Source organism: Scylla paramamosain, chromosome 30 (assembly GCF_035594125.1).
Source record: "Scylla paramamosain isolate STU-SP2022 chromosome 30, ASM3559412v1, whole genome shotgun sequence".
Classification (NCBI taxonomy): Eukaryota; Metazoa; Arthropoda; class Malacostraca; order Decapoda; family Portunidae; genus Scylla; species Scylla paramamosain.
In genome coordinates this window covers 7403729-7416097 of record NC_087180.1, presented here as the reverse complement: position 1 = coordinate 7416097, position 12369 = coordinate 7403729, and the positions used below count along the sequence as shown (strand labels likewise).

General features: G+C 40.6%; 1 protein-coding gene across 2 annotated transcripts; it reads left to right on the top strand.

The window, feature by feature from the left end:
* The first annotated feature begins 3744 nt into the window (after window positions 1-3744).
* Window positions 3745-6365, top strand: LOC135116207 (intracellular coagulation inhibitor 1-like). Of its 2 annotated transcripts, XM_064033550.1 has the most exons (3): window positions 3745-3988; window positions 4675-4804; window positions 4910-6365. In XM_064033550.1, the coding sequence occupies exons 2-3, from the start codon at window positions 4676-4678 to the stop codon at window positions 6005-6007; spliced, it is 1227 nt and encodes a 408-aa protein (XP_063889620.1). In that variant the 5' UTR covers window positions 3745-3988; window position 4675; the 3' UTR covers window positions 6008-6365. The 2 variants fall into 2 exon arrangements, with proteins under 2 accessions (XP_063889620.1, XP_063889621.1); XM_064033551.1 differs by lacking the exon at window positions 3745-3988 and having other exon boundaries at window positions 4678-4804; window positions 5004-6365.
* The last annotated feature ends 6004 nt before the right edge of the window (window positions 6366-12369 follow it).

Here is a 12369-nt window from a genome sequence, read left to right as displayed (position 1 = left end):
ACTCCAAGGTAAGTTATGCTATTGACTACTTTTATTCTCATTATTTCAGGAGGTGGAAATGACCCGTTATACATTAATATATTACTTTTTTCTTTATTAATATTCAGTCCGGTTTTTGTGGATATTTCTTGTAATATGTTAGAGCTTTCATCTGCTTCATGTGTTGAGTGAGTTAGGATCAGTCCATCATCTGCGTAAAATATTGCAGGTATTATGAATTTGTTGTTCTTGAATTCTTTATCTGATTTTTGTAATTTGTTTATAATCATGTATGTTATTAATAGGAACAGCGTTGTTGATCCATTACATCCCTGTTTTATGTCACTCGTTACTTCTATTTCTGTCTGTTTTTTTTTTTTTTCATTATTAAGGAAAATAGTTGTTGTGTCACCGTTATATAACTCTGGTGTTACGATGATAATTTTTGGGCAGATATAGTAATTCATTAGTACATTTATAACCTCTTTTCTATTTATGGAGTCAAATGTTTTTTTGGTAATCAATTGATATTACATAGAGGGGTTTCTTTTGCTGGTAGCTTTCTTCAGTACAGAAATTTAAGATAAATAAGTTATTTGTGAGTATTCTTTTTTTTTCTGTTGCTTTTGCTCTGGGGTTTGAATAATTCAGGTTTCATACCATCTGGTCCGGGAGCCATGTGGCATTTTAGTTTCTTCAGTTGATTTTTTACATCATTTTCTGTTATTTGTGGTGATTTCAAGTTTCGGATTGTTTTATTCTCTATATTCATGACTAGGTTTATATGCTCTTATATATATATATATATATATATATATATATATATATATATATATATATATATATATATATATATATATATATATATATATATATATATATATATATATATATATATATATATATATATATATATATGAGCGGATATAATATATAATAATCTGATATATTTTCATCATTTACTTGTGTTCCATCTCTGTATAGTTATGTATTTATTTTCCGTTACATGTTCATCTTTTTATTTTTTTTTTTTTTACATGTTCCCATAGTTTTTTACTTCTATTTATGTCGGTTTTTATTTCTTCTGTGATTTTTCTTTCATGTTTTGTTATTGTTTCTTTAACTAGTCCTTGCACTTTATCTTCCTACTTATAGTATTCCTCTCTTGAAAAGTGTTTTTCTTTTTCACTTTTTGCTTTTCATTTCTTTATGTTGAATTCTCTCCTCAATCCTCTCTTTTTATGTTGTTATTGAACCAAATAGGTTGTATACATTTTGGTTTTATCTTTTCTTATTTTTCTTACTATGGTTTTCGTTAAGTTATTTTTTGCTGATGTTTTCATGATGTTTTCTAGGTTTTCCAGTGTTCTTTCTTCCTTAGTTAGTTTTAGTATACTATTTTCAATTTGAGTTACGTATTTAACTGTACTGTCATTAGCTATTTTCAAAAAGTGACATGTCTTGGTTTCCTTAGGTGTTTTTTTTTTTTTTTTTTTTGTTTCTGCTATATTTAGGTTTATGTCAAACTTTGCCATTATCTGGTTATGATCTGATAAGTCAAATTCCTCTTTTTCTTCATTTATGTGCATGTTTGTGAATTTGTTATATAACTGTTCGTTTACTAAAATATATTATATAGTACTTATTTTTTCTCCTCTACTCAAGGTTGTATTTAGTGTACATTTTTCATCTGCATTTGGTAGTATTAAATTGTATTTTTCATTCACCTTAAGATCTTTTTACCATTCTCGTTTATTTACTTATTTATTTTTTTCAAATATTCCAGTATGTCCATAGGAAAGGACTCGCAGTTATCGTACTGAACAGTGTATATAGTATATGAATAGAATACATATATATAATATCCAACAAGGAGAAAAGAATGAAAAAAATACAATGATCATAAGTATATAGAAAAAAAAAATCATAAATTGAGAGATTTAAAGTTGTCCATCTCTTATTTTCTAAAAGGAGAATGACGCTACGGACATCTGGCGGTTGAGAGTATGAACTACAAGTAGTGATATCTCCAATTGGTTACATAATTATAAATATTTTCATTTTCATTTCTGGCGTTAGTGCAGCACTCCTTCCAGTAGGGATCTGCAAGTCTTCCACCAAATCTGTCACGAATAATATTCCTGCACGATCTTGTCTGTATATTTTCAACAATTCAGTCACTCAGGTCATCACTAAGAGGTCGTTAAATCTTGGGGTGGCGTTTCTGTGGCCGTATTAACAAAGATTCTTAACCAGAGAGGTTTGACTCAGCCCAGCTCTTATGCTTAGAGCTGAGTCTAGGTCTTAAATTTAACACAGGTTTAGATGTAGCTTAACTTTATGAGTTACGCTAAGACTAATTTAATCAAGCAAAGTTGGCCAACCGTCGAGCCCGAACCCGCTACCTCAAAAATTATCAGCCCCAAAAGGATGTTCTCGATAACCGGAGTGACTGAGCTGTTGGACATATAGAGACTAGACCTGCACGAGTGTTATTTGTGACAGATTTGGCGGGAGATGCCTTGGAGAGCCCCACAGGAAGGAGTCATGCACTGACGCTAATAATTAAAATAATAATTCCAGTGTTATTTAGCCAATGGGAAATGCAGGTACGGAGCAATGACCTTGGGTCTTCCTGTGTCCTGTTGTTAGCGTGTCTCATTTACCTTCTTAGCTTTACCTTCTCAGCTTTTTAGTGCCGCTGAATGAGTGAAGCTCTTCAGGCTACATCTTTCCTCATATACTGACTGGACGAGGTAGGAAAGTTTCGCCATCGGTCCAGCTTAGCTTCCTCTATTGGTGTTTTCGGCCTTAGGGATCATCATCTCCATACTAGAAGAAAAGGACAGGAAAGGAAGCACTTCTAAGTGGGAGTGGCGGGGCACCGCTGGTTCAAGGACGTAAACACTGAGACAAAATACACTCGCCTTGCGCGGGATCTAATTTGCTCATTAATAAAAAGAAATTTATGCACTCATATCATTACAAAATCGATGACAATTTTTTTTATTTAATTAAAAAAATGTAAAAAAAAAAAAATTGCACTATTAACTCAAAATTGAGAAATATAAGATTTTACTGTTTTGCTCTTTCACCATTTTATACTAGGACTTCATAGTTCGTCTTAGCACAACTTTAAGACCGCTTAAAAGATAAGCACAAGTCTAAGCAGAAGGCTTAGACCAGCTTTGTTAATATGGTCCCTGGTGCCAAGCACCTCTACAGAAGAATCTTACTCAATACGGCAATGTGCATCCCCCGGTCTGGCCCAGGCTCGTGGGGCATCCCGGTCCCGTGCAAAAACCAATGAAACCAGCCTAAGGGATGCAGGGAAGGAAGAAGGGAGGGGGGGTGGAGGGGGGCAGAGAGAAGGAGCGAGGCAAAAAGGGAGCTTGACGTCACTGCGGTTTTGCACATTACGCCAGACTGCCGCGGTGTACAATGCGTTGCCATTATTACCTTGTATTCATCATTAATTATCACGTTGTAGAAAAAATAGTAAGAATAAAAGTGAATTCTTAATATTATGCTATAGTTTACGAGACTTTACGGAATGTTTGTTCAGGTATGAGGAATAGGTGTAGCTGCCACATACCGTCTGCACGGCTCAGGCAACCTTTGCTCAAGAAAACGGAACCTGGTACAATTTTTTGTCACTCGTCAGCTGGCAACTCTGAATTTCCCGTAGGCAGATCCTTCCCTTCGCTGTTGTGACGCACACTCTATCGAGATTCAAAAGAGCGCTGAGGTAAATTGCAGCAGTATTGCTCTCACCGATGCAGTGAGTGGGGACTTGCAGCTCCAACACATCAGCGGACAAGCCGTCACAGTGAAGTCGATCCTTGTTCACAGTCACTTCTCTCCCTCCCCGTGACTCCACAGCACGCCGGTGTTATAGGACAGTGTTATTACCACAGCAGCAACAGCATCAGCAGCATCAATCTCAGCTGTAGGCAGTGACACTTGTAGTCCTCTTTGTGACTTTTACGTTCATCTGCGACACCATCAGGTTAGTGCAAGGCAATAACGTCTGTTGTTATTATCTGATTCAAAGTACTCCTGCCTTTATTCAGTGTCACTTTTTACCGTAAAAGTCCGTCGTAAGACCAGCCCCTAAAGCTTGCAAAAACCAGAACCTTAGTGCATTGAGTTGCGTTGTCCTCCGGAAAGAGCAAGGCGATGTGCCAGGCGGGGAGGTCCCTCCTGCGTGAATATGAGAGAGTACACTGTCAGTGATCTGGTGTAATTGTCAACCTCCCCAGTCTTAGCAATAAACAGGCTGTAAGTATACCACACTCTAAAGCCCTGTAGCAACACAGTGTATTATTTAATAAATGTATATGTGGCTATCTTCATATCAGACTGACATTCCCTTAAATGGCAGATACCTTAGACAAGATGGCACGCATTATTTACAAATAATTCTTCTTATTATTATTTTTTTCTTTTTTATTATTATCATCGTCATAATCATTATTTTTTATAATAATTGTTGTTTTTATTATTATTGTTATTATTATTATTATTATTATTATTATTATTATTATTATTATTATTATTATTATTATCATTATTTTTATTACCATTATTATTATTATTATTATAGCCATTGCATTTACTATTCTCAAAACCTGTGCTACACGACATGACATGGACGTCCTAGTCATCACAAAGGTAATAAGTATAATCCCACAGCATGCGAGCCCTGGTACTGCTGGCGGTGGCCACAGCCTGTTTGGCGATGCCGGAACTCCTGAGCTTCCCGGCGAGCCTCCCCGCTTCGAGGGGGTCACACCAGACTACGCTCGGGGACAAGATTCAAGAGGTGAGACTAGGCTTATTGTAAACCAACTACGATGTGATAAAAGTTACACTCAAATTAACCTTTTGGAGCCGAGGCAGCAAATCTAAATGTTTGTGCGTCTTACAGCTTGGCCTGGATGTCTCGCTGGAGCTGCAGAAACCAGGCAATGTGGTTATATCGCCCCTCAGTATTAGCGCCCTCCTCTCTGTCCTCATGATAGGATCCGCGGGCCACACTCACAGGGAGCTTCGGCGTGGTCTCCGCTTCGAAGACACTCACTCCGAGAGTGATGTCCATCTGGGATTTCAAAGGTTGATGGAAGATCTCTCCAGTGACGGACCTGATGTTACCCTCAACGTAGCCAACGGCCTCTTTCTGCAGAGAGGCGCGGGCATCATATACGACTTCACCCAAAAGGCTCGCACCCACTACAACAGTGTAGTCACCACGCTCGACTTCCACAACTCTTCTGTGGCGTCCACGGAAACCATCAACAATTGGGTGAATGAATCCACAAGTGGTATGATCCCCAATCTCTTCACGCAGCCACTCGATCCTCTCACCACCTTTGTTGCCGTGAACACCGTCTTCTTCAACGGCAAGTGGCTCACGCCCTTTGACCCCATGATGACCAAGGACAGGGAGTTCGATACTGGCGCAGGAAAAGTTCAGGTACCCATGATGAGCGGGATATTTACTCTGAACTACATCAACATCCCTGAACTGGAGGCCCACATGGCCGCCTTCCCCTACAAAGGTGGCCGGCAGGCCATGTACATCATTCTGCCCAAAGGTCAGGCTACAGCCAATCTGGAGGCACTGGAGCAGGAGCTGTCCGCCGAGAAAATCAACTCTCTCACTAGCAACATGATTTCACTGAAGATGAGGGTGTGGCTGCCTCGAATGCGCCTTTCCTTCAAATCAAGCCTGCGAGACACGCTCAAGAAACTGCACATGGGGTCCATGTTCAATCCCGCCGCAGCGAACTTCTCCCGCCTGACGACGCAGCCTGTGTGGGTGGACGATGTAGTGCACGAGACCGTCATCGAAGTCTCTGAGGAAGGCACCAAAGCCTCGGCCGCCACTGTCGCAATGGCCACTCGTAGTGGCATCTTTGTTTCCTTTATTGTTAATCAGCCAGCGATCTTCTTCATCCGGGACGAGGTGTCCGGCGTGCCGCTCTTCTGGGGCAGACTAGTGCAGCCTGAGCCCCTGAGGACCTAATGTCCCCATTACCGCCAGGAACAACATGTTTCCTCGTACTGTCGTTTCCAGTACTATGCGTGAAGACCCCACACCGATGCTTCCTGTGTGGGGGCCATGCACGACGTAAATGTGTGGCCTGGAGGTGACGGTGCGTCCTTGCCTGTCTGTCATTCTGTATCCATGTTTGTGTTGCTTTGTCTGTATGTATGTCAGTACTTCTGTCACTGTCTTTCTGTATGTACGCTTTGTGTATGAATATCAATCTTGTCACATGTACTATTTTTATATTAGCCAGTCTGTATGCCAGTATGTTCGCCTCTCAGAGTTTTATAGTTTATTAATGAACCTAAATATTTATTAAAACATTTACCTGAGACCTCTAAAACTTTTCCATCCGCAGAATTTATTCATTGGAAGCAACATTGTCCAGACCTTTGTTTATAGTAACCATAAAGCATGAAACCATCATCAAATACTATACCTGTCCATGCACCCGATGCCTGTGCTGCAGATGAGTGTAAAATTTGTGCCTGCCTCTTATGGTACAGCATCTCTCTCTCTCTCTCTCTCTCTCTCTCTCTCTCTCTCTCTCTCTCTCTCTCTCTCTCTCTCTCTCTCTCTCTATCTATCTATCTATCTATCTATCTATATATATATATATATATATATATATATATATATATATATATATATATATATATATATATATATATATATATATATATATATATATATATATATATATATATATATATATATATATATATATATATATATATATATATATATATATATATATATATATATATATATATATATACACACACACACACACACACACACACACACACACACACACACACACACACACACACACACACACACACACCTGCCGAAACTATAATTACTCCCAGTGAGGTCTAAATCACTGGATCAAGGGGTGCGGTGAACCTATCATTAAATCCAGTTGTTGCCTCAGTGAACGTTTCCTTTTGTGTCTCACAACACAAGGGGGCAGTCACAGCCTGCCCTCCTTCAAACAAAAATACAAGCACCACCTAATTACACATGCATCCTTCACTCAAAATTCAAAATTATCATGGCGACTCCTACACCACCCTCGGAGTCCCCATCTGGGGAAAGGACCACAAACGTTTCCAGGTCGGACTGCTCATCTGGTATCGAGCCTAAGTGTCTTGACACCCCCCCTCTACTTTTTCTCCATTAACTTACCCAACATTCGCTGTCTTAGATCTCATTTTAAATCTGTAGAACACCATCTCTCCTCTTCTAAATCTCATCTTCGTTTCCTCATTGAAACACAGCTGTCTGAGGGAACTGACAGTAGCCCCTCTCCTGTTCCCTCCTACTTTCTTTATCCTCATTTTCAATCCAAAGCTGGATGTTGTGTCTATGTGCGCAACGACTTAATCTGCTCTCGTGCCCCCGCTCTTGAAACTTCAGAGTTTTCCACCATCTGGCTACGACTACAGTGTCACTCTCAAACTAAATTTATGTGTGCTGTATACCTCTCGCCCAACTCCTCTGACTATAAAAATTCTTTGACTACTTAACTTCCAAAATGGAGCACATTCTCTCTTCCCTTCTGCGGAGAAGAATGGAGATCTCCATTCTTGAAGACTTCAATGTTCACCACCAGCTTTGGCTTTCCTCTCCCTTAACTGACCATCCTGGTGAACTAGCCTTCAAATTTGCTATCCTCCACGACCTAGAGCAATTGATGTAACACCCTACTCGTATTCCTGACCGTCTTAGAGATACGCTCAACATTCTTGACCTTTTCTTAACCTCTAATCCTGCTTATGCTGTTACCCTACCTTTTCCGTTGGGCTCCTCCGATTACAGTCTCACATCTGTGTCTTGTCCTATTGCCCCAATCCCTCCTCATGATCCCTCTAAGCGGAGGTGCCTCTAGCGTTTTGCCTCTGTTAGTTGGGGGGACCTGAGGTGATATTTTGCTGATTTTCCTTGGAATGGCTACTGCTTCCGTGTCAGAGACGCGTCTCTGTGTACCGAGCGCAACAACAGAGGTGATAGTGACTGGCATGGAAGCGTACATTTCTCACTCTTTTTTTTCGACCTAAAGCTTCCAAACCTTGGTTTAACACAGCCTGTTCTAATGTTATGCATGATAGAGAGGTGGCCCACAAAAGGTACTTGAGCCTTCCATCACCAGAATCTCATGCACTTTATATTTCTGCCCAGAAACATGCCAAGTTTGTTCCAACTAGCCAAAAACTCCTTCATTCATAGAAAGTGTCAAAATCTTTCAAGATCTAACTCCCCTCGTGACTTCTGGCACCTAGCCAAACAATTTTCCAGTAACTTTACTTCTGCTTCTTTCTCTCCTTTATTTCAACTAGATGGCACCACTGCTATCACATCTATCTTTAAAGCTGAACTCTTCGCTCAAACCTTTAATAAAAACTCTACCTTATGTGATTCGGGGTTTGTTCCTCCCTCTCCTCTATCCTCTGACTACTTCATAATACTTATTAAAATTCTTCGCAATGGTGTTTTCCATGCCCTCGCTGGCCTAAAACGGAAGACTTATGGACCTGATTGGGGGGGTCCTCCTATTGTTCTCCGAAACTGTGCCTCCGTGTTTGCACCTTGCCTAGTCAAACTCTTTCAACTCTGTCTGTCAACATCTACCTTTCCTTCTCGCTGGAAGTTTGCCTACACTCAGCCTGTTTCTAAAAAAGGGTAACCGTTCTAATCTCTCAAACTACCGTTCTGTTGCTTTAATTCCCTGCCTATCTAAAGTTTTTTTAATCTATCTTCAACAGAAAGATTTTTAAGCATCTATCACTTCACAACCTTCTATCTGATCGCCAGTATGGGTTCTGCCAAGGCCGCTCTACTGGTGATCTTCTGGCTTTCCCTACAGAGTCCTGGTCATCCTCTTTTAGAGATTTGGTGAAACTTTTGCTGTTGCCCTAGACATATCAAAAGCTTTTGATAGAGTCTGGCACAAAGCTTTCCTTTCCAAAGTACCCTCCTATGGCTTCCATCCTTCTCCCTGTAACTTCATCTCAAGTTTCCTTTCTGACCATTTTGTTGCTGCTGTGGTAGATATCACTGTTCTTCTAAATCTATTAACAGTGGTGTTCCTCAGGATTCTGTCCTGTCACCCACTCTCTTCTTATTATTCATCAATGATCTTCTAAACCAAAGTTCTTGTCCTATCCACTCCTATGTTGATGATACCACCCTGAACTTTTCCATCTTTTCGTGGACGTCCAACCCTTCTGGAAGTAAACAGATCACACAGGTAAGCCTCAGAACGTCTGACTTCTGATCTCTCTAAAATTTCTGTTTGGGGCAGAGCAAACTTCAGTGTTTCAGAAACTCAATTCCTCCATCTATCAACTCGACACAATCTTCTAGACAACTATCCCCTATTCTTCAATGACACCCACCTGTCTCTCTCTTCTCTACTGAACATCCTTGGTCTGTCCTTTACTTATAATCTAAACTTGAAACTTCACATCTCATCTCTAATTAAAACAGCCTCTATGAAGCTAGGCGTTCTGAGACGTCTCCGCTGTTTTGCTAATCTTGTACAGGGGCCTTATCCGTCCATGTATGGAGTATGCCTCATATGTCTGGGGGGGGGAGGGGTTCCACTCATACCACTCTTCTAGACAGGGTGGAATCAAAAACTTTTCGTCTCATCAACTCCTCTCCTCTAACTGTCTGTCTTCAGCTTCTCTCTCATCGCAGCAATGTTACATCTCTTGCTATCTTCTACCGCTAGTTTCATGCTAACTGCTTTTCTGATCTTGCTAACTCCATGCCTCCCTTCCTCCCGCGACCTCGCTGCACAAGACTTTCTTCTTTCTCTCACCCCTATTCTGTTCACCTCTCTAATGCAAGAGCCAACCAGCATTCTCAATCATTCATCCCTTTTTCAAGATAACTCTGGAACTCCCAGCCTGCTTCTGTATTTCCACCTTCTTATGACTTGAATTCTTTCAAGAGGGAGGTTTCAAGACACTTATTCTTCAGTTTTTGACTACCACTTTGGACCCTATTCGGGAACCGGCATCTCAGTGAGCCTCTTTTTTTGGGAGGAGGGGAGGATTTTATTGCTCTTGGCCGATGTCTCTCCTACATAAAAAAGAAAACATACACACCCACAACAAATACTATATAAAGAAAAGAATAATGAACACAATCATATATCCTCATAAGACCATACATCTTACACGAAATCCTGGAGAAGCCTCATGTCTCCTGAAAGGGTGGAAGAGGCGCTGGGCCGAATACAAGGATGAGTAGTCGTGACGAAGGAAAGGCGAAGAGAGAGCGTGTGATCTCAGTGGGGGTCAATTATATTTGGGGTGGAAGGGAAATGAATGCGTTAACAACTTCAACGCCTAAATGATTTTGGTACGAGAAAATACTCTAATACACTCTAATACTTAAAATCAAACACATCTTAATACTGACATGGACAACCAAGCAGATAACCAGTCTAACTTAATACTAAAATAGTTTATAAACATACCACAAGATGGAAGGCAAACATGAAAACATATCCCAAGCCATTTTAGAACGAAACAAAATATGACCCACCTCTGGCAACAACGACGCTTGACCCAAGGGGAAGATGGATTGCCAGGTCGTACCTAAAAGTAAGTCATTTCTTGGAGTTGACCAGCAGGTTAAGAAGAGTTCACTCCCATGTTGCGTGACAACACACACACACACACACACACACACACACACACACACACACACACACACAAAACTGCAAAATAATCCTTCCCAATTCTAAAAAAAAAAAAAAAAAAAAAAAAACGACGATTCTGTTAGGCCAGATTCGGATGCCATCGCCTTGCAGGCAGATTTGAATTGGATAAACGAATGGACAGACAGATGACAAATGCAGTTTGACATTAACAAATGCAAAGTACTTAGAGAAGGTATAGAAGAAACCTACAAAGTAGGTACACAATAAACAACGAAGCTCTGGTAAGTTCAGGGAACGAAAAATATTTAGGAGTTATAGTTAGCTCTGATCTCCGTCTAAGAAAGAAATTCGTAGAGGCCAGAAATAGGACAAATCGGGTATTAAGATTAATTTTCTGGAGTGTTAAAAGTAGAAGTCCCGAAGTAATATTAAAGTGACATTTGGTGCTGGTCAGACCTCATCTAGACTATGCTGTGCAGTTCTGGTCCCCAGATTACAGGTCTTTTAGAATAAGTACAAAGGAAAATGACTGAAAAGGATACAGGGGATGAGGGGTATTCCTTACGAAGCGAGATTGAAGCTATTAAATTTACATTTCTTAGACAGAAGGGACCTGATAGAAGTCTTTAAGTTGTCTAGGAGTTATAAGAAGGGGGACGTAAGCAAAATTATCAGGATCAGCAATCACGAAAGAACAAGAAATAATGGGTTCAAGCTTGAAAAATTTAGGGTCAAGAAAGAGATAGGAAGGAAATGGTTCTTAAATAGAGTGGTAGATGAATGGAACGGATTTAGTAATCAAGTTGTTAGTGCTGCGTCATTAGGGAGCCTTAAAAGAAGATTAGGTAAATCTATTGATGGGGACAATAGCGGAAATAGGTAGGCATATATCATACAGGGATTGCCATGTGTAGGCCTGGTGTCTTCTTCCAGCTTCCCTTACTTACTTGTGTTTTTATGTTCTTTGAATCACATATACGATGCAGTGATGCTGAAGACTCAGAACGCAGGGTAGCCTTGGTAGCCTGATAGGGGGTGATGACCGCGTGAGCAAGCAAACTGAACTGCGGGGAGGAAATAGCACAGACGAACGTGACGACAGGAGGTAACAGTTCCTGAGCGAGGGAGGCGTGGCACAGAAATGCTCGCCCGGTGTGGCGGAACCGCAATCATTCTTGAACGTTACACACAGATGAAGTACAGTACCACGACTGTGCCTCTCCCTGATATCCACCAAGGGACACTCGTCCGCCACACGCCTTTCTTTTTTATGTCACCACAAACACTACAGTCTTTGTACAGGTATACAGAAAAAACTGTTTTATCATTCTTACATTGCCTGTATAACCCAATGAGAATCACTAAACAAGAGAAAATATCAAAGTGGACAAAACAAGAAGCCAGTGTCGTAGTTGGATACCTTTGAAAATAATTTATGAACTGTATTTCTCTTGTGATGTTTTCTGGGTGAGACAGAGAGCTTTCTGAATGACGCTGGTAAGACTCAAACACCGTGTAAAACTACTTACCAGTCAAGCCCACCCTCACCTCCTCCACTCCTGACGCCACCAAGGCAACGCCCTAACCAGGTTATCGTTGCTTGCTTCAGTTTCCTCTTTTGAACGTAAAGAGGATTAAAACTCACTCTATTTGCACAACT

Bases quoted from the DNA above. Each gene is read 5' to 3' on its own strand.
- LOC135116207 (XM_064033550.1), top strand. From the start codon at position 4,676: ATGCGAGCCCTGGTACTGCTGGCGGTGGCCACAGCCTGTTTGGCGATG. The intron at 4,805-4,909 runs GTGAGACTAGGC...TGCGTCTTACAG, and splicing joins TCGGGGACAAGATTCAAGAG to CTTGGCCTGGATGTCTCGCT.